The sequence below is a fragment of the Grampus griseus genome (assembly GCF_964374135.1).
Source record: "Grampus griseus genome assembly, chromosome: 11".
NCBI classification, from domain to species: Eukaryota; Metazoa; Chordata; class Mammalia; order Artiodactyla; family Delphinidae; genus Grampus; species Grampus griseus.
Window position 1 is genome coordinate 42593062 of NC_139005.1, and position 19832 is coordinate 42612893.

The following is a 19832-nucleotide window of genomic DNA, read 5'->3' on the forward strand; positions in this document are numbered from 1 at the left end:
TGCTCTGTCCAGGGATTCTCGGAGGAAGCTGGAGAAGGGGGTCTCCCACTCTGGAAACTGGTAGAGAGAGCTCCCCTCATTTCTCTTTCTCTTGGGTCATCCCCAGTTCTAGGCTTTGCTCTGTTTGTGGTTGCTTCACTTGGTCACCCTGGCAACTTGGAGAAAATGATATCTTGGGGGCCCTAGGACCAGGCTTCCTTTGCTCCCTTCATCACGAAGACCAAAAGGAGAGATTGTGAGGAGAGGAAAAGGATCCACGCATCTGTCCCAGCTGCCCTGATTTACCGTATTGCCCGCCCCTAGTTTTCACCCTTGCCGGCTCCCCATCAGCATCAGGACACTGAACAGGCAACTTCCCCATGCCCAGGCTGGTCCTGGGAGGATGTCCTAGGCCACGCTCAGAGGTGGCTGGCAGATGTCTTTGGGAGGTGGGGGGAGCTATGTTACAACCCCCAAGGACATCATTACGGCACAGAAGTACCATCAGGGCTTGGAGACCAGAGGCACCCAGGGAGAGTGTGAGGAAAACACGTACAACATGTGTCTTCTTTCCCTTCCTCCCCTCCTCTCCCACCTCCTCCCCCAGGCCTGCTCCGTGCCGAGGCTGGTGCCAGCCTTGCCCTGGGTGCTTGCTCAGTTCCACCCCTTGTATCAGGCCTATGTTGCTGCTTGCCAGTTTGTTGGTTCTCCTGGTGAATGAGTTTGTGTGTGGAAGATACTTACCAGCCTCAGAGCTGCCCAGATCCCCACATAGAATAAGGCCTTGATTTTGAAACACAGCATTTTAGGACTGGCCTAAACAACTCTAGGAATTTCTTCCCTGAACATGCACCATTCATTAATTCAACAAATCTTCATTAAGCATCCGCTATATGCCAAGCACTGTGCTAGGCCCTGGGTATGGTCTCTGCCCTTGCGGGCTCATAGTCTGGTAGAGGAGTCAGACATGAAACAAATCACCCACAAAAGTGCAAGTGACAACCAGCGTGGAGAGGTATAAGGTGCTGTGAGAATGGATAGTAGAAGAGTCTTTTCCCCCAGCCAAGGAGATTAGAAAAGAGTTTTGCGGGGGGGTGGGGGGGCAGTAGAGAGAAGGGAGGGCAGCAGAAGAGTATGTGCAAAGGCCCTGGAATCAGGGTCCTGGCTCCCAGCCACCCTGCTCCCCCAGAAAGAAGAAGGTCCCTCCTCACCTGGATTTTGATATGCTACAAGGGAGGGATGGTAAGCACCTCCTAATGGCCAAAGCAGGACCCTGGGACACCTGGTGATCCTGCCCTGGAATGATTCCACCCATTCCTTCATCTCTTCCTCCAGAAAGGGAAACAGAGGCACAGATAGGGAGGAGGAATCCACAGGCATAGGCCCGAGATTACATAGAGAAAACAAGGCCGCACATTGTTGGCAAATCCCTCAGGTTGAGGGATTCCTGAGTTTGCCTGGCTGGAGCCTCACCAGATAGAAAACCCTTCTACTCTGATCTGTTTGACCGTGCACCCTCCCCCTCTGGGATCCAGCCCTGACCTGTTCCACTCCCTGGAATGAGGAGCATGTCTGCTTCCACAGTTGCCCGGAGTTTGTGAGCTGACTGCTCCAGGTGGCGGCCAGGCCCGGTGTGGGTGGGTGCAGCAGTCCGTTTTGTACAGAACCTCCATCCCGGGTTATGGGGTTATCTCTCCTCTGTCCACTGGGGGGCTTCCAGCCCCTCCTGCCCAGACACCGAGGTTCCAAGCTTCTTCCTTTCTGAAGAAAAGGGATGGAGGGTCCTTTGCAGGAGGGAGCAGGCTTCTTGTGGCCATGCCTCCTCCGGAGCTGGCAAAGGGTCATGGGACCAATGGGGTTAAGTTCCAGCCCTGCTCTGACCCATTTTCCTCCCTGTGCCTACATGCCCTGGGGCCAGGGTGTTGGGTGGGGCAGGCCTGGCACCCCTGCACCCACACCTGGGACTTCTCCTGGATGGAAACTCCCAGAACCCTGGTGTCCTACCTCCTCTGCCAGCTCCCACCAACAGCCTGGGTTCTGTTCACTTACAGTGGGATCTCCCTGTCTGCCAGCTCTCCTCCAGACTACATCTCCGCCTTAGCCCTGAGGGGCCCTGAGGATGTGGGCCCACTTTCTGGGACCATATTTGATGTCTGGCTGCCCTTTCTAGTGAACCCCTTCGAAGAAAAGATGTGGGGCTGGGGGGAGGGTGTTGGGAAGCTATCCTTCGTTGACCATCTCTATGTGCCAGGCGTTGTGCTAGGGCATGTACGTTACTCATTTAATCCACAAAGCAGTCCAGAGAAGTAGCAGTTATTATCAACCCCATCACAGGGGAGGGAGCTGAGAACCAGAGAGGTTAAGCAGCTTGCCCAATAGCATCACACAGCTAGCACATAGCAGAGCTAAGATGGGAACCTAGGTCTTGGTGGTCCTGAGGTCTCTTCACCACGACAGGCTTCCTCCTCTTCTGCAGCTGCCCACCTCTCCATGAGATGAGAGACTTGGAAAAAATCAGTTCAGTTCAATCCAATTCAGAAAACAGTTATTGAGCATCTGCTGTATGCCAGGCCCAGACAGGTGCCAGACCAGTGACAGGGAAGGTTGCTGACTCGAGGTCTAGTGGGAAAGATAGGTGTATGAACTCGGCAGTATCTAACTTCAGCATAATGATTTGAATGAGGCGGCATGGAGTGGAGAAAGAAACAGTACTTCTATTTCCTCTTTCTGAAAGAGTAAAGAAATATATTATGAACAGTGTACAGAATAAATTGGAATAAAGCGAATACCTACTCAGCTGGCATCCAGGTCAAGAAATAGAGTACTTCCTGCTCCAGAAGTTCCCATGTGACTCTCCCACCATCCCCTCCCTCCCTTAAAAAGTAACCACCATCCTGACTTTTGTGATAATTATTTCCTTCTTTTTCTTTACAGGATTAGCACCTATGTATGCATCCCTAATCAATATTACTTAATTTTGCCTGTTTTTGAGGTTTATATAAACGGAATGACACGGTATTACCCTTTTGTGTCGTACTTATTTTGCTCAACTTCTTGTTTGTGAGAGAGATCCAAACTGTTGCACATAACTGTCTTTTTTATTGTTACAGAGCATTCAGTTGCTTGAATATACCACAGTTAATTGTTTTATTCTACTGTTGGTGAAAGTTTGAGTTGTTTCCAGTCTGGGCTATCATAATGCCACTAAGAACATTCTTGTGTGTGTTTCCCAGTACATACATGCAAGAGTTTTTCTAGGCCGTAAAACTAAGAGTCAAAATGTATGTACAGGAAATCTCAATTTTTACCAGATAATGCCAAACTGTTTTCCAAAATGGTTGTATCAGTTACACAGGAAGCAGAACGTTCTAACCAGGGGCAGGTGTAGGATCAAGAAGACCCATACACCCTTCTTACCTAAAACTCTCAGTGGTCTTCTCTTTTCCTTGGAATAAGATCCAAGTCACTGCCGTGGCTCCCAGGGCCTCTACCTGGCTCTCTGCCTGTGCCATCTGACTCTCCCCTTTGCTCTTTGTACTTGCTGTCCCCCGTCTCTGGAATGTTCTTCCACTAGCTATCTCCATGGCTCTCTCCCTCACTTTCTTCAGGTCCTTGCTAAAATGTCACTTCTCACTGGCGCTTTCCCCGACCACTGAATCTTCTATTGCAACCTCCAGCCCTCCTTATACCCTTCTCAGCTTTAGTTTTCTTCGTAGTCCAGCCACCTGGGTTCCATTCAGCCTCAAGCAGCTCTCCCCTGGTCGGCCAGCACTTTTTTTTTTCTTTTTTTGCCACGTGGCATGCAGGTTGGAAACTCAGAGTCTTAACCACTGGACCACCAGGGAAGTTCCTGCCAGTGCTTTTATCTCCTCCCAAACCCTTAAGGGCCATCACAGCTGACTGTTTGGGGGCTGTCTAGCTGCCCCTCCTGAAGGGTCCACCTCTCTGAGTCATCACATCACCCTGGTTTTTTGTTGTTGTTGTTTTGTTTTTGCAGTACACGGGCCTCTCACTGTTGTGGCCTCTCCCGTTGCGGAGCACAGGCTCCGGACGCGCAGGCTCAGTGGCCATGGCTCACGGGCCCAGCCGCTCCGCGGCACGTGGGATCTTCCCGGACCGGGGTGCGAACCTGTGTCCCCTGCATCAGCAGGCGGACTCTCAACCACTGCGCCACCAGGGAAGCCCCCACCCTGTTGTTTTTCATAGCCGTTCCCTTGCTCTGAAGTAAGCTAATGTATTTGTTTGTTTACCTTTGTTTGTTTACCTGTTTGGTTTTTGTCTCCACCCTGCCCCACCCCTCACTTTAAAGTAAGCTGTCTTGCTCTGTCCCATGGCCAGTGCCTGCTGCATGACAGGCCCTCAAATAATAATTGTCCAGGCTGGTTGTCAGGCTCCCAGAGACAGCCAGCCCCTCCCCCAACCCTCACACCTGGGATTTGCCCTGTCTGGAAACTCCCAGAACCTAGGCTTCCTCCCTCCCCTGCCAGCTCCCACCAACATCCCTGGCTCAGTCTCAGAGTCTCAGAGCATCTGCTGGTGCTGTTGCTGCTTCCCGACGTCTCCTCTAGGGACCATATGGGAGCCTGAAGCGGCCGTTCTGGCCTTCAGGGCTGGAGAGTGATGGGCAGGTGTCAGGTGCCTGGAGCTCAAGAAATACTTTTTTTTTTTTTTAATTTATTTATTTATTTTTGGCTGCATTGGGTCTTCGTTGCGGTACGCGGGCTTCTCATTGCGGTGGCTTCTCTTGTTGCAGAGCATGGGCTCTATGCGCGCGGGCTTCAGTAGTTGTGGTATGCGGGCTCTAGAGTACAGGCTCAGTAGTTGTGGCGCACAGGCTCAGTAGTTGTGGCTCGCGGGCTCTAGAGCGCAGGCTCAGTAGTTGTGGCACATGGGCTTGGTTGCTCCGCGGCATGTGGGATCCTCCTGGACCAGGGCTCGAACCCGTGTCCCCTGCATTGGCAGGCGGATTCTTAACCACTGTGCCACCAGGGAAGTTCCCAAGAAATACTTTCTGATTGAATAAAGGGGAAGACTTCAGAGATGATGGGACCTCGCCAGGTGGAGAAAAGAGAAAGGGCACTGGGAGCAGAAGGAAGAGTGGAAACAAAGGACTGGAGGCATGAAAGTGCACATGCTATTTGGAGGACGTGCTCTGGTCTGGTGCCCTTGGTGGGTTCTCAGTGGAGGGGAGGGGAGCAGGCAGGCCAGGAAGCGGAGGGCTAGCTGGGGAAGTCTGAGCTGCTGCAGGCTCAGAGAGGCTCAGCAGTGGCTTAAGTTTAATCCTGCCCACACCCCTGCTCCCCACTGTCCCCCCTCTGACCCCACCCCTGCCCTCCCCTTCACCCAACCCCCCAGCCTGGCCGCTCCTGCAGCTGAATGGACTTCTCTCTGGGCCTACGTTTGGGGCCTCGGAACAAGAAGGCCAGCCACCAACATCCCCCTCCACCCTCCGGGCACGGCCCACCAGCTGCCTCCCTTTGTCTGTCCTGCCCCCCCTCTCCCTGTGCCTGCCCCTGCCCTGGCTGTCCCCCTGCCACCTGCTCCTGCACTACCTATCCCTATTACGCAGCTCCCTGCCCCTCCTGTCCCGGCCTCCCTGGCCCACCCTGTACCTGCCCCTGCCCTCCCTGCCCTGCCTGTCCGCCCTTGACTTGTCCCCTCAGTTCCTGCAGCCCCTGCTCTGCTCCGCATTTGACCTGCTGCCACCCCTCTCCCTGCCCCATGTACCCTTGCTCCAGGGGTCAAGCCGCCTGTTCCAGCTCCTGCTTGGGCTGCAGTGACAGCTGTGGCCGTGGCCGGGGGGCTGCCCGGGGACCTCCAGGCTCCGCCGGCCGCTGCAGCTGCTGCTTCAGGGGACACCGCACCTCTCGACACTGTCTGATAGTCTAGCTGGGCTGTTGCCCCTTGAGAGATTGCCAGTCTTCCAGGACACTTCTGCAGCTGCTTCCTCAGGGAGGAGGCAGAAGCTCTGGAGGACGGAGAAGGATCAGCTGGACCCCTCACCCAGGCAGGGAGAGGAGGCTGGCTGCTGAGATCCGCCGGCCTCCTCCTTAGTCCCGGGACGTCTGCTTTGAAGCTAGTTTCTGGGCGTGCTCTCACTGGTTCCAGAACCTCCTCTTCCGCAACTTCTGGAATGGAAAGTGTTCTTCTCAGAGCCTCTCCCACGGCCCCTGAAGGTGAGCAAGTTGGCCATTTTCCCCTCTGGTCACCCTCCCCTGGAGACCCGTCCTGGCTCATCTTCTCTGCAGTTTGCGTGGATGAGATGGATTCTTCCTCTAGAGGCGACAGGGGATCCTTTGTCCAGGGACCACTTTTCTTGCCCTGTGGACCTCCACCCATATCCCTAAATGACCCAAGAATCTCTGAATCCCTTACCTCTCATCATGAGCCTGGTAAGGAACGTCAATGGCTCTTGGACCAGAAGAAGAGGCTGAGCAGAGAATTCTTGGTTCCTCCCTCCCCTTGGATATCATGACATCCTTCATGGTCCTTTGCTTCTAGGAACCTGGCGCTCTCTACCTGGATGTCTTATCTCTCAAATCTCGGAGTGCTCGCCCAGCCACATGACCTCAATCTTCCAGCAATAATCCCACCTGTTACATCCATGCTCATCTGGCAGGGGGATGATGGAAGCTGGGAACCCTTGACTCAGGTTCCCAGTGATCCCGTCCACACATAGCTAGTCATAAGTCCCCTGTCCCTGCGGGTGGGGCTGGGGCTGGGGGTTTGGAGAAGCCACCAAGAGGAAGCTGGAAGTGATAGACCTTGGCATCTGCGTGGGACTGGATCTTAAGCTGAAAGCCCCTAAGCACCCCTCCACATTCCCCAAGTTCTCTGACGCTGGTCTGTTTCAATCTTCTCTTTCTCAACCTCCTTCTCTGGAACCCTTTGTTCTTTCCTTTCTATCTCTGTTTATCCTTCTGCTTATCTTTCCTTCTAGCTTTCTACACCACTCTCTCCATTTCTGTTTCCTTGTTTCTATCACCTGGACTTTCTGCCTTCACCTAACTTGTATCTCTACATCTGTTTCCCCCACTCGTCCCTCCCTTTCCCCATCCAATTTAAAATCTTGTTTTTTTAAAATCTTCCTTTTTTTTTTTTTAAATAAATTTTTTTTTGGCTGCGTTGGGTCTTCGTTGTGGGCTTTCTCTAGTTGTGGAGAGCGGGGGCTACTCTTCGTTGCAGTGCGTGGGCTCTAGGCACAGGGGCTTCAGTAGTTGTGGCTCGGGCTCTAGAGCTCAGGCTCAATAGTTGAGCTCAGGCTTTAGAGCGCAGGCTCAGTAGTTTCAGCACATGGGTTTAGTTGCTACACCGCATGTGGGATCTCCCTGGACTAGGGATCAAACCCACGTCCCCTGCATTGGGACCACTGCGGTACCAGGGAAGTTCCTCTTCCTTGGTCTTTTGATTCACCTCCTGCCTCTCTCCTTTGTCCTATTCTGCTTCTGGGTGCAGGTCATTCTCGATCTCTTCCATTTCTATTTCCCTTTCTGTCTTTGTTCCTGTCTTCTGGGTCCAGCTGTTTTTCAATTCCTACCTCTCTTTCTGCCTGCCCAAAATCTGGTTTTCTCTCTCTCTCTCTCTGGGTCCTGCAGCTGCCTGCACACCAGGCCTATGTCATGCCCATCTCATTGCTGCCCAAGGGCCAGGACACCAAGTCCTCCATTGTCCAGCTGTCCCCCAAACACCCCATGCCCTGGAATGAGTGAGGGCTGGACAGAGCTACCAGAATAGACCCTTCTTCCCCTGCCCACTGTCCAGGCCATCCATCCCTACTCAGCTCTAAGCCCAAAACTTTTAAAAAATGAAGTTTTTCTCCCAACTTCATATTCTGAAAATTGGCAACCAGAAAGAAAAAGAATTATGCATTTATGCTGCCTGTCCTGTGTAACTTATATTTCAGGGTGGCCAAATAGCTCTAAGTGGTGGAGAAAACTTCTTACTTACAGAAGAACTCCAGCTAATGTAGAAGGAATATGGAATTAGAAAAATCACCATTTTGCAACCCCTTAATGAAATAATTGATCAAAGCAAGAATCGTCAATGGATGAAACCAAGGATGGTGGTTGATGGAGAACTTTACAATGGAGGAATAAGGCTGTCACTACCTGACCCCACTGATGAATCTTAGCATCGCTAAAAATGGCACAACCACATGCCGTGTACCTCCTGATGTGATGCAGTCTGAAGCACTCAGCACCACCTGTGAAGGACTCTTGCCAAACAAAGAAACAAACAAAAAAACTGAACATGATTCTAATCAAACCTCTAGAGCTAACCTCCATTTAATGAGAAACATGGGGGGTGGAGGAACATATTAAATGACAAAACAAGGAAGTGAGAAAACATATCCAGAACGTGGGACATTCTAAAGGAGATCTGACTGGATTTCTTCAACTAGTCAATGGCTGGTGGTGGTGGTGGGGAGACCTTGTTTGGTTCCTGATTGGGACCACCCAATTGTAAAGAGACATTTTTAGACTGCTGGAAACATTTAATTATGAACTGAGTACTTACAATGCCAAGGAATCTGTGTTGATTTTGTTAAATGTGAAAATGGCTTTGAGGTTATGTAGGAAAAGGTCCGTATTTCAGATGCACACTGAGTATGGAGTGAAGTGATGTATTTAATTTTAAGTATTTTGGCAAACGAAAAAAGAAAGAAAGGAGGAGAAGAAACAAAGGTACAAAAATCAATATTGTTGAATTAAGTATATAGGGTTTCATAGAACTATGCTCTCTACCTTTATGTATGTTTGAACATTTTCATAACAGAGGTTTTAAATGATGCTCCTCTGGTAAGCATGGTTCCTAGTAATTCCCAGAGCATCCTCCCCACCTGCCCTGAAAGCCAGACTTCCCCTGTGACTCCCCACACAGAGACCCCAGCCCTCCTTGCCCTCTACTAGAAGTGTGTCCTAGAGATGGAATTGCACTCCCAGGCTGTCCTTTATCCCCTTCAGTCCCCTGCTGCTCAGCTGGCACATTTCCCAGCTGTGCTTCACAGCTTCGAGGGGCCAGGGGAACCTTAAAGAGTTAACATATTTTGAATAGGTCCTACAATAAAAGTAATCCAAAATAATGTAATCTTCCTTAAAGTCTCTCTTTGTCAGGTGCTTCTGAGCAAAATGCAATTCAATAATGGAGAGCACTGGCCTCCATCCTGGAAAACAGAAGACAAAGCACGTAAGGCCATCCTGTCCCACTCCCTGCCTTCATTCAGGATGACCTCCTCCCTCAAAGAAAAGACCACCAGGAACTGAGAGACTGGGTGTCAGGAGTTCAAGGGGTTTCAGTCCAGGATCAGAATAGAAGGCCATTTCGATCCCTTATGCCCTCACTCACTGAATGACCTTGGGAAATGATGATTTTTGAGTCTTCGTGTTTCTAGACAAATGCATGGGAACCAATACCTTTTCTACTCTCTAGAAGTTTGCCAGTTAGGGATAAAGGCAACTTGGAACTTGTAGGATATAAATCTCAGCTGTTTACTTTATCATAAGAAAGTATTTCTCAAGTTATAATTCCAGATCCTCCCACCCTCTACCCTCCAAACTTTAGTATAAAGAAAAACCAACAGGGCCTGCCCTGGTGGCGCAGTGGTTGAGAATCTGCCTGCCAGTGCAGGGGACACGGGTTCGAGCCCTGGTCTGGGAGGATCCCACGTGCCGTGGAGCAACTAGGCCCATGAGCCACAACTGCCGAGCCTGCGCGTCTGGAACTTGTGCTGTGCAACAAGAGAGGCCGCGACAGTGAGAGGCCTGCGCACCGCGATGAAGGGTGGCCCCCGCTTGCTGCAACTACAGAAAGTCCACGCACAGAAACGAAGACCCAACACAGCCAAAAATAAATAAATAAATAAAATTTTTTAAAAAAGAAAACCAACATTTGCTAATCACCTGTGCAGGTGGGTGAACCCATTTAATCTTCTTAGAAATCATGAGTGTGGAACTGCAAAGATCTGGGTCCCAGTTCTGACTCTACCTCTTACCATGTGACTCTAGTCATGTTACTTAACCTTTCCAATTCTGAAGGATAATCATAGTAACTACCTAAAGGGTTGTTGTGACAGTTAAACAATTCATCTACAGCAGCTGGCCCAGGACTTAAGACAGAACTTAGGTACATAATAACTGTTTGATAAGTGTTACCAGCCAATAAAAACCAGCATTTTTTAGAGTAGTTTACACGTATTAACTTATTCCTTCATTTATTCATCAAACATTTATTGAATGTTTTTATGTACCATTAACCACTTTAAGTACTGGGAATACAAGTGAACAAAACAGATGAAAATCTGTAGGGAGAAGAAATAGTAAATAAGCAAAATATATAGTGTGCCAGATGGTGTTAAGTGCTATGGAGAAAATGCAGCAAAGGAGACTAGAGAGTTGGTAAGGAAGCAGGTAGGTTACTGTGGCAGAGGTGGTGGTGTTTTTTCAAACAGGTTGGCCAAGCAAGGCCTCTCTGATAAGGTGACACTTGAAGACAGAACTGCAGGGGCTGAGGGAGGGAACCATGTGGATATCTGGGAGAAGAACCAGAACTTTACAGGGCACAGTGTGCAAAGGCCCTGGTGGTAGACAGTATAGATGGAGGAGGCGTAGGAAGGAGAATGGTAGGAGATAAGGTCAGAGATGTAGCAGTGGAACAGGGGACAGAGGGTTTTGTAGGCCATTATAGTGATTTTGGATTTTATGCTTTGTGAGATGGGAAGCCATTGGAGGGTTTTGAGGAGATAATACTAGGCTGGAAAGAGTTTAAATAATCTTTCCAAAGTAACACAGCTGGTAAGTGGCAGAGGGTGGGCATCCGGCTCCAAGGCTGAAATTCTTAACCCTTAACTGCCACTGAACTTCAGCCTTTTTTCTTTGGGCGCTGCCCTCCTATGACTGCCGACCAAGAAACTGGGACACTGAGAAGTCATATGGCTTGCCCGAGGCCACAGGGCTGGGATTTGAGCCTTGGCCGTCTGCAAACCAAAGTCCAAGTCCTTTACACCACACTGCCTCCCTCAGGTGTCTGGGCCATACTGACTTCTGGCCTGGAGGTCACTACTCTGGGAGAGGAGGGAAGCGAGGAGCCTGTCTCGGCTTGGGGCGGCGATGTTCCTCAAGAAGCTCGAGCGCCAGCTCTGCGGTACTGCTGGCATTTTCCCAGACACAGCTGCGCTCCCTAACCCAGGGCACGGACGAAGAGACAGAAACTGTCTTTACTTCCACGGGGCCCCGTAGGTATCCAGGAGTCGAAGGAGCGGGTGTCACGGGAGGGCAGCGGACAGGGCCAAACCCGGAGCAGCGACCACCACCGCCTCCCGTTGAGCCCCAGCAGGCGTCCGGAGCTCAGCGCCCCGGTTGGGGCAAGAGGGCGGAGTAGGGGCGGGGTTTGAGCGCCGCGCCCCCGTCACGTGACGGGACCCATCATGGCTGCGGCCAGAGGGCTCCCAGGCTCCCGGAAGCAGGCTGTGAGGGGCGGGCGCGCTGGGGGAACCCGAGCCGGAGGTAGAGCGGGCAGGGCGGGCAGGGCGGCCGGGCGGCCTGGAGCCGGGCGTGTCCGGAGCGTCCCCGCAGACCGGGGCAGCAGGTGAAATGGTGTCTGGGCGAGGCGCGAGCGGATGTGGCGGCGCTGGGCAGGGACTAGGGGGCGCATTGTGTGTGGGGGGGGGTGCCCTGACCTGGAGGAGGGAGAATCTGAGATGCACGCGCGTGACCCAGAAGCAACTCGAGAGGCCCGCGCGGGCGGTGGGGATGCCCGGGACAGATGACGAGACATTGAGGGCAAAAACGGGCTCCCCAAAGAGGATGGGAGGTAACAGAAGGAAGTATTGTATGCATAAGCTACTGTGGGAGAGGGCAGCAGCCCCTTAACTGCAGGGCTGGGATTAGTGAAGGAACTCCCTCTCTGCTATACCAGGCAAGGATGGGGCGAATGCTCAATCTTCTCCCCTCTCCCACCCCTTCCCTGCCGCACAGTGTCCTTGGAGACCGCTCTGGTGGGCCACTCCTGCCACCCACCCAGCTGGTCCTTCTGGTCTGAGCTCCGGGGGAGTGGAGTTGAGGGGTGGGGAAGTGCAGGTGGCAGTGGGGGTTGGGTGGAGCTGCCTTGTGCTTAGACACGCAGCTCCTTGACCGTGCTATCCGGGCAATGGATGTGACTCTGAAGCCCCGTTCTCTCCCTAGGTCTTCCGGGGGCCGGCCATGCTGGTGACTGCCTACCTTGCCTTTGTGGTCCTCCTGGCCTCCTGCCTGGGGTTGGAGCTGTCAAGATGCCGGGCTAAGCCCTCTGGAAGAGCCTGCAGCAATCCCTCCTTCCTTCGGTTTCAACTGGACTTCTATCAGGTCTACTTCCTGGCCCTGGCGGCTGACTGGCTCCAGGCCCCCTACCTCTATAAACTCTATCAACATTACCACTTCCTGGAGGGACAAATCGCCATCCTCTATGTCTGCGGCCTTGCCTCCACAGTCCTCTTTGGACTGGTGGCCTCCTCCCTTGTGGATTGGCTGGGTCGCAAGAAGTCTTGTGTCCTCTTCTCCCTCACTTACTCTCTCTGCTGCCTAACCAAACTCTCTCAGGACTACTTTGTGCTGCTGGTGGGCCGAGCACTTGGTGGGCTGTCCACAGCCCTGCTCTTCTCGGCCTTTGAGGCCTGGTACATCCACGAGCATGTGGAACGGCATGACTTCCCCGCAGAGTGGATCCCGGCTACCTTTGCCCGAGCTGCCTTCTGGAATCACGTGCTGGCTGTAGTGGCAGGTGTGGCAGCTGAGGCCGTGGCCTGCTGGATGGGCCTGGGGCCTGTGGCACCCTTTGTGGCTGCCATCCCTCTCTTGGCTCTGGCTGGGGCCTTGGCCCTCCGTAACTGGGGAGAGAACTATGGTCGGCAGCGTGCCTTCCCCAGGACCTGTGCTGGGGGTCTGCGCTGTCTCCTGTCGGACCGTCGTGTGCTGCTGCTAGGCACCATTCAGGCCCTGTTTGAGAGTGTCATCTTCATCTTTGTCTTCCTCTGGACGCCTGTGCTGGACCCACATGGGGCCCCGCTGGGCATCATCTTCTCCAGCTTCATGGCAGCCAGCCTGCTCGGCTCTTCTCTGTACCGCATCGCTACCTCCAAGAGGTACCACCTTCAGCCCATGCACCTAGTCTCCCTCGCTGTCCTCATCGTCGTCTTCTCCCTCTTCATGTTGACCTTCTCTACCAGCCCAGGCCAGGAAAGTCCAGTGGAGTCCTTTATAGCCTTCCTCCTTATCGAGTTAGCCTGTGGGCTGTACTTTCCCAGCATGGGCTTCCTGCGGAGAAAAGTGATCCCTGAGACAGAGCAAGCTGGTGTCCTCAACTGGTTCCGGGTGCCCCTGCACTTACTGGCCTGCTTGGGGCTTCTGGTCCTCCATGACAGCGATCGCAAAACGGGCACTCGGAACATGTTCAGCATCTGCTCCGCCGTTATGGTGATGGCTTTGCTGGCGGTGGTGGGGCTCTTCACCGTGGTCAGGCATGATGCTGAGCTGCGGGTGCCCTCACCCACCGGGGAGCCCTATGCCCCTGAGCTCTAATCCTGTTCCAGGACGAGGGAGCTGGGATGGACCCTTGAATCTCACCTCTCCAGGGCTGTACAGATCTCTCTGTGACTTTGCGACTGTCTGGCCCCTCATCCTGTCCCGGGGCCCCTCCTGCCAGTGCTTTGGGTTGGGAAGCACATGGGGGTGATGGCCCAGAAAGAAGATGCCAAAAGTTGCCTCTGTGTCACTCTCTTCCCCCTTTCTACTTAAAAATAAACACTTTTAATTGATCATCGATTTGATTTACTCATCCTCACCTGTACCCACCTCAGTAGTTCTGATGAGACGGCAGCTGGAGGTTGTGAGGTGAGAGGTGGGGTTACCAGCAGAAGGTTTGTAGTTCTAGCCTCTCTAAGACTGCCTCCAGGGCTGCCCTGGTGGCGCAGTGGTTGAGAGTCTGCCTGCTGATGCAGGGGACGCGGGTTCGTGCCCCGGTCTGGGAAGATCCCACATGCCGCGGAGCGGCTAGGCCCGTGAGCCATGGCCGCTGAGCCTGCGCATCTGGAGCCTGTGCTCCGCAACGGGAGAGGCCACAACAGTGAGAGGCCCGCGTACCGCAAAAAAAAAAAAAGAAAAAAGAGCCTAAGACTGCCTCCAGCTTAAACTGAGAGCTGTGGAATTGCTTCTCAACAGAAATGGGTGGGAAATGCCTGAGGCCCCTAGATCCTCTGTATCTTGTTACTCTGGGGTCAGGCACCCTCCCCGGTTGCCAAGCAAACACCTTGCTCCACATCCAGGGTGAGGTAGTCTCTGGAGCCTATGGGGTGGATGCCCATGCCACTGAGCAAAGATTCCAGGGGCTTGAGCTGCGTCTGTGACCACCCCTTGGGGCAAATCCGGAGCCTTCCTTCAGGAGCAAGCTTGCAGCTCAGCACATGTGTGCTGTCTGCCTTCTGCCTCTGCGGCTGTAGAGGCACCATTTGTCCAGCATCACCGGGGTCCACCAGCTCCTGTATCCTTGCATGAAACCCAAGTGAAGGGCTGCCAGGGAGAGAGAGCAGTGAATGGATGAGGGACTGGGATCTTGTCTGTACCTGACTCTTCCCCACCCAGAGTGAGTGAGGGTGAGGGAGCCATCAGGGCAGGAAACAGTACCAGTGGGAACACCAGTTCTGTGAGCCCCTCCCTGCCTCACCTCCGATTGTATCTGCCTTTCCTCCTCCCACCCAAACCTGGGCTTCTCAGGGGAAGCAGAGCCAGCAGTTAAGAAGGGTGGGGATGGAGGGAGGGTAGGCCCAAGGGTGTGTCCTGGAATGTGCTTGAGGTGGGCATGAGGGACCTACCTGTCTGGAAAAGAGGTTGATGACCTTTCCGTGGGTCCTAGACTACTTCCCAGACAGGAAGACGCAAGACTTTCCAAGAGCTGCAGGTCCAAACCTGTGTGGCGAGATAGTATCACCTGGTGTAGGAGGAATGTGGGGTGGATGTGCTCCTGCAGGGTGAGGCCAAGGGGGAGGGAAGAGTGGTGGTCTCAGGTCCCTAGTCAGACAAGGGAAAAAACACATTCCCCCACCCAGCCTGCAGGGAATAGAAGTTGAGGTTAAGTATGAAAAAACAGATATCTTTTCCTTCCCCCATCTTGAGGCTAAAACAGAGTCTGCTGCAGTAACTCCACTTCCCCTTTCTGCCCTGTGGAGCTGGACCTCGATGTACTTTAGTTATTTGTAGACTTTCCGTCTCTCTCTACCACAGTATGATCTCCTTGAAGACAGGAGGAAATTGTGTCCTATTTGCCCTTGCCTCCCCCATATATATACACACAAGTGGGGGCTTGGCCCGTGGCTGTGCTCAGTAAATGTCTGGAGAGGAGACAGGCTAGCTCACACGTGGCTTTTCAAGAGCTGCCCATTTGGGAAATCTATTAGACTAGAATCCAGAGCCTAGTTAATGATTTGTATTTTTGGATGACAGTAATTGTTTACTGATGGAAGCATGAGGAGGCCCCATATTCCTAAGTGACAGGGAAATGGGGGGGTAGAGGAGACAGACTAATGAGTTTCCCTTAGCTTTGTCCCTGCTGAGCTTTCTTCAGAGGAGCTGGTAGCAGATAGAGTGGGGAGGGTTCTTCTTGTCAAGACTCATCGGGTGTGAAGAGCTCACAGGCATCTTAGAGATTGTCCAGTCAGCCTTAAACATATTTTTATTGAGCACCTACTATATGCCATGCACTGTATTACCAGGTGCTGGTGAAATTTTTTACCCAAGAGGAAAACCCACTTAAAGGGCATGTAGCAAGTGGATGGCAAAGCCAAGGCCAAACCTTGCCTCCTGCTGTCTGCGCAGTACCCCTTCTATATGGCATGTACTGACTCTGTCCCCTGGGTCTTCACCTACCTGCCTTTCCCCCTCTAGCCCTCTTCCCTCCTCCTGAGCCCTGTTCCTGGAGAAGGGCAAGAGTGTGGGAGCACTTAGCCGTGGCCACCTGGCCCACCTTTGGATATTTACCCATATGGGGCAAATGAGGGATTGCTTCACCAGGCGCATGCTGCCTGCAGAACGCTGCTTGTGATGCCTTGCTGAGAGGCAGCAGAGGGAACTGGTGAAGAGCATGGAGTCAGAGCCTGACTGCCTGGGTTCAACCTTGTGCCTCAGTTTCCTCATCTATAAAATGGGGATGATGGTGTAGTTTCTACTCCTAGGGCTCATGTGAGGATTAAATTAAGCACTTAGAGCAGCAGTTGGCCCCCAGTGTAAGTACTACATAAGTGTTTGCGTTCATATTTTATTGTTTAACTTTTTCAATCCAGCTGAGCCTAGCCAGATTTGGGTGTGAGAATGAGTGGATGGGACTGTAATGGGGTATAGAACTTTCCAACCCATCCCAGTGGTTGGGTGATTCCCAGCAGTGTTTATCCTTGGTCCTGGCCCAGAGAGCAGGATCAAGCTATCTGAGAAGCCTTCTACTTTGGGGTATGTGAGCAGCTGAGGAGGGTGTCAGTGTGTTCCACTTGAACTCATTTCCTCTTCCTCAAGTGGGAAGGTCAGCTTGGTGTCAGACTTGATACACACCACCATCTTTCACTAAGAGAGGCTCCTGATTTTCTGACTTTCCATCCAGCTGGATATATAATTATTTTATTTGGAGCATTTAAGTGATCCTGAGGAGAACGGAAACAGCCCAAGGAACCAGGAGCCAATGGACAAGAAGGCAGGAGGACTGGGTCATGAGGACAGTACTGCGTTCTGAGGCTGGAGAATGACCTCTTCCTGGAAATTCAGTCCCTGCTCAGGGAGGGGAATGGCTACCCCCAGTGAATAGCCATGACCCTTTGGCTGGGTCTAGGTTCCACTCCCCAACACACTTTCCCTAACCCCAGTCCTGTGGTTCTCCTTGTTGCTTTTATTATTTTTTGCCACCACTTCCCCACAGAACCACAGAATAGAATTATTAGACAAACAAAAGTTTGTCATGCTTGGGATCAGACCTAATGTTATAAAAATATGTCACATTTGCTTTAATAATTTTTTTTTTTTTTTTGCGATACGCAGGCCTCTCACTGTTGCGGCCTCTCCCGTTGTGGAGCACAGGCTCCAGATGCGCAGGCTCAGCGGCCATGGCTCACGGGCCCAGCCGCTCCGCAGCATGTGGGATCTTCCCGGACCGGGGCACGAACCTGTGTCCCCTGCATCGGCAGGCGGACTCTCAACCACTGCGCCACCAGGGAAGCCCAATAATTATTTTTAACAATAAAGTAATATGGGTTCATTGTAAAAGAGTCAAATGCAAATACAGAAATATATATTTAATATAAATATGTGAATGTAAATACATGTGTATATAATGTTAAAATACATATATTTATATTGATGTATAAATATATTACAAATATAAATACATATAGAAATATAAAATGTAAAAAATGATAGGCTCCCTTAAGCCTGCTCGTCATACCACTGTTAAATGTTTATAGTCTAGTGCATAGAATGCTTTTTAATAAAAATGAATCATAGCTTTCATGTTGCAACTTGTTTGTTTTTTACATAAAAGTATATCGTGTTTTTTACATAAAAGTATATCTTGGTTTTCTCTTTTTAAAACGATTGAAATCCATAGGAAGACTATAACAAGCATTCATGTATCTCTGGCATCTTCATATGTCATTATATATAAAACACGCCTTTTAACGGCTGCGAAGCCTCATTGGGCCTTTGGAAAGCATTTCATATCTGTTCTAGTTGAGGCTGGCAGAATCCCTGGCAGGGAGCGAGGCTAGATGTTACTACCCCATTTCACAGATTAATAATAAATTCAGCTGGGACTAGAACCTGGCTCCTCTGTCCAAACTCAAGTTGAAAGCTCTTTTCACTGTCCCGTACTGTCTCTTTGTAAACATCAGGGATTCAAGTGAGGGATTGAATTATGTGACTCAAATTCACATTGGTCAGCACTTTTTTTTTTCAGTTTTATCGTAGTTCTTTTTTTTTTTTTTATGTGGACCATTTAATTAATTAATTTTGGCTGCACCGGGTCTTAGTTGTGGCATATCTTTGCTGCCGCATGCGGGATCTTTAGTTGCCTCATGCAGACTCTTAGTCGCAGCATGCATGCGGGATCTAGTTCCCCCATCAGGGATCGAACCTGGGCACCCTGCATTGGGAGTGAGGAGTCTTACCCACTGGTCCACCAGGGAAGTCCCTTGTCAGCACTTTTTGATCTCTATAGAACTTCCTTTTTGTTAGAAGTAGAAGACGCATAAAAAAAGGATGTTTTAGGGCTTCCCTGGTGGCGCAGTGGTTGAGAATCTGCCTGCTAATGCAGGGGACACGGGTTCGAGCCCTGGTCTGGGAGGATCCCACATGCCGCGGAGCAACTAGGCCTGTGAGCCACAACTACTAAGCCTGCGCATCTGGAGCCTGTGCTCTGCAACAAGAGAGGCTGCGATAGTGAGAGGCCCGCGCACCGCGATGAAGAGTGGCCCTCGCTTGCCACAACTAGAGAAACCTCTCGCACAGAAACGAAGATCCAACACAGCAAAAATAAATAATTAAATTAATAAACTCCTACCCCCAACATCTTCTTTAAAAAAAAAAGGATGTTTTCTGCCCTTCAGGAGAATCAAATAGATATACATAGGGAAAAAGTCCTAGAACACTGTCAAAGCACTGACTGCTAAGGAGTAAGCAAGACGAAATGAGTACTGAGAGAACTGATGTATCATACACATTCAGCCCCTGCAGCAATATTACCATTACAGCGCTGAGATTCTTCGTCATTGCTTTTTTTTGTTGTTTGTTTTTAAATAGTCTTCCCTGCTAGATCCTCAGCTCCTAAAAGAGGTTGATGATGATGAAGAAAACCAATAATAGAGAAGGATGAGTTAATAGAGTTCATCAGGGAAAAGCTAACTGGAAGACCCAAAGTTGTGAACTGAATTCTTTGGAGGAAGGGAAGAGAAGCAGAGCCAAGTGAACGTGTATGTTTGGGGAAGTAGTTAGTACTTACCGAATATAAGCGATTAAAAACTGCGAAGTATCCCAGTGAATGAGTTTCCCGTCGTAACTCACAGCTTCCACCCCACCCCTCTACCCTCCATCCCCCATCAAGAAGATCCTCTGTCTTCCTCAAACAATCCAACTGATGCAAGGAGCAAGGCTGGAAGGCAGAGAGAGCTGGAAGTCGCCACAGTACTCATGTCAGTGGCCCCGGAAAACTATATTTTTAAAGAATTCTATGAAAGGCTATACCCTTTTTTCCTAGTAACCCAAACCGCGAGTTTCCAAGTAAGTTCTTTTTGTTATCTAACCTATTTCCCTTGTCTGCAAATTTAAACTCTTTCCGAGCTCTGAAGATAAAGGGGAGGAGAAGGAGGCAGGGGACTGGCCTTCACAATAGCAGCTAAGCTACATGTAGCTGAGGAAGTCGGCCCCGACTAGAAAATGTGGAAAAACCCGCATTCCCGAAAGGCTTTCGCCCTCATAGCGGCTAAACCCCGCCGGCCGGCGTCACGTGAGGACGCAGCGCGGCGAGTAAACTACAACTCCCAGCGCGCCTCGCGGCCCGCCGACGTTACGTAGCTCTCGCTGATTGGTCGCTGGGCATATTTGAAAGGAGGGGCTGGCGCGGAAAACGAAGGATACATTTTGGATCCTTGCGGAGTACTCAGTCTAGTGGGTAAGTCCTGCTTCTGGGAAGAAGAACTATCTCTGGGACGGAAGGCCTGGAGGTACTCGTGAACGTATGTATGCGCCGAGGTGAATGGGGCCCCAGCGCTGACTTGAGGAAGAGGCCGGGCGTCTCTACGAGGTAGGGTCGGGAGACCTCGGGACGTCCTGGTGGTGCTGAAGAGCTCGGTGGAG

General features: G+C 51.4%; 2 protein-coding genes across 3 annotated transcripts; both read left to right on the forward strand.

Moving 5' to 3' along the window:
- The first annotated feature begins 5126 nt into the window (after window positions 1-5126).
- Window positions 5127-8570, forward strand: LOC309830169 (uncharacterized protein). Its single transcript, XM_082666555.1, has 3 exons — window positions 5127-5148; window positions 5335-6155; window positions 7883-8570. The coding sequence occupies exon 2, from the start codon at window positions 5356-5358 to the stop codon at window positions 5866-5868; it is 513 nt and encodes a 170-aa protein (XP_082522681.1). The 5' UTR covers window positions 5127-5148; window positions 5335-5355; the 3' UTR covers window positions 5869-6155; window positions 7883-8570.
- A 2827-nt stretch (window positions 8571-11397) lies between these two features.
- Window positions 11398-13756, forward strand: MFSD5 (major facilitator superfamily domain containing 5). Of its 2 annotated transcripts, none has more exons than XM_082666936.1 (2): window positions 11398-11480; window positions 12159-13756. In XM_082666936.1, the coding sequence occupies exon 2, from the start codon at window positions 12177-12179 to the stop codon at window positions 13527-13529; it is 1353 nt and encodes a 450-aa protein (XP_082523062.1). In that variant the 5' UTR covers window positions 11398-11480; window positions 12159-12176; the 3' UTR covers window positions 13530-13756. The 2 variants fall into 2 exon arrangements, with proteins under 2 accessions (XP_082523062.1, XP_082523063.1); XM_082666937.1 differs by having other exon boundaries at window positions 11444-11562.
- The last annotated feature ends 6076 nt before the right edge of the window (window positions 13757-19832 follow it).

Coding starts and splice junctions, on each gene's coding strand:
- LOC309830169 (XM_082666555.1), top strand. CDS start 5,356: ATGGACTTCTCTCTGGGCCTACGTTTGGGGCCTCGGAACAAGAAGGCC.
- MFSD5 (XM_082666936.1), top strand. CDS start 12,177: ATGCTGGTGACTGCCTACCTTGCCTTTGTGGTCCTCCTGGCCTCCTGC.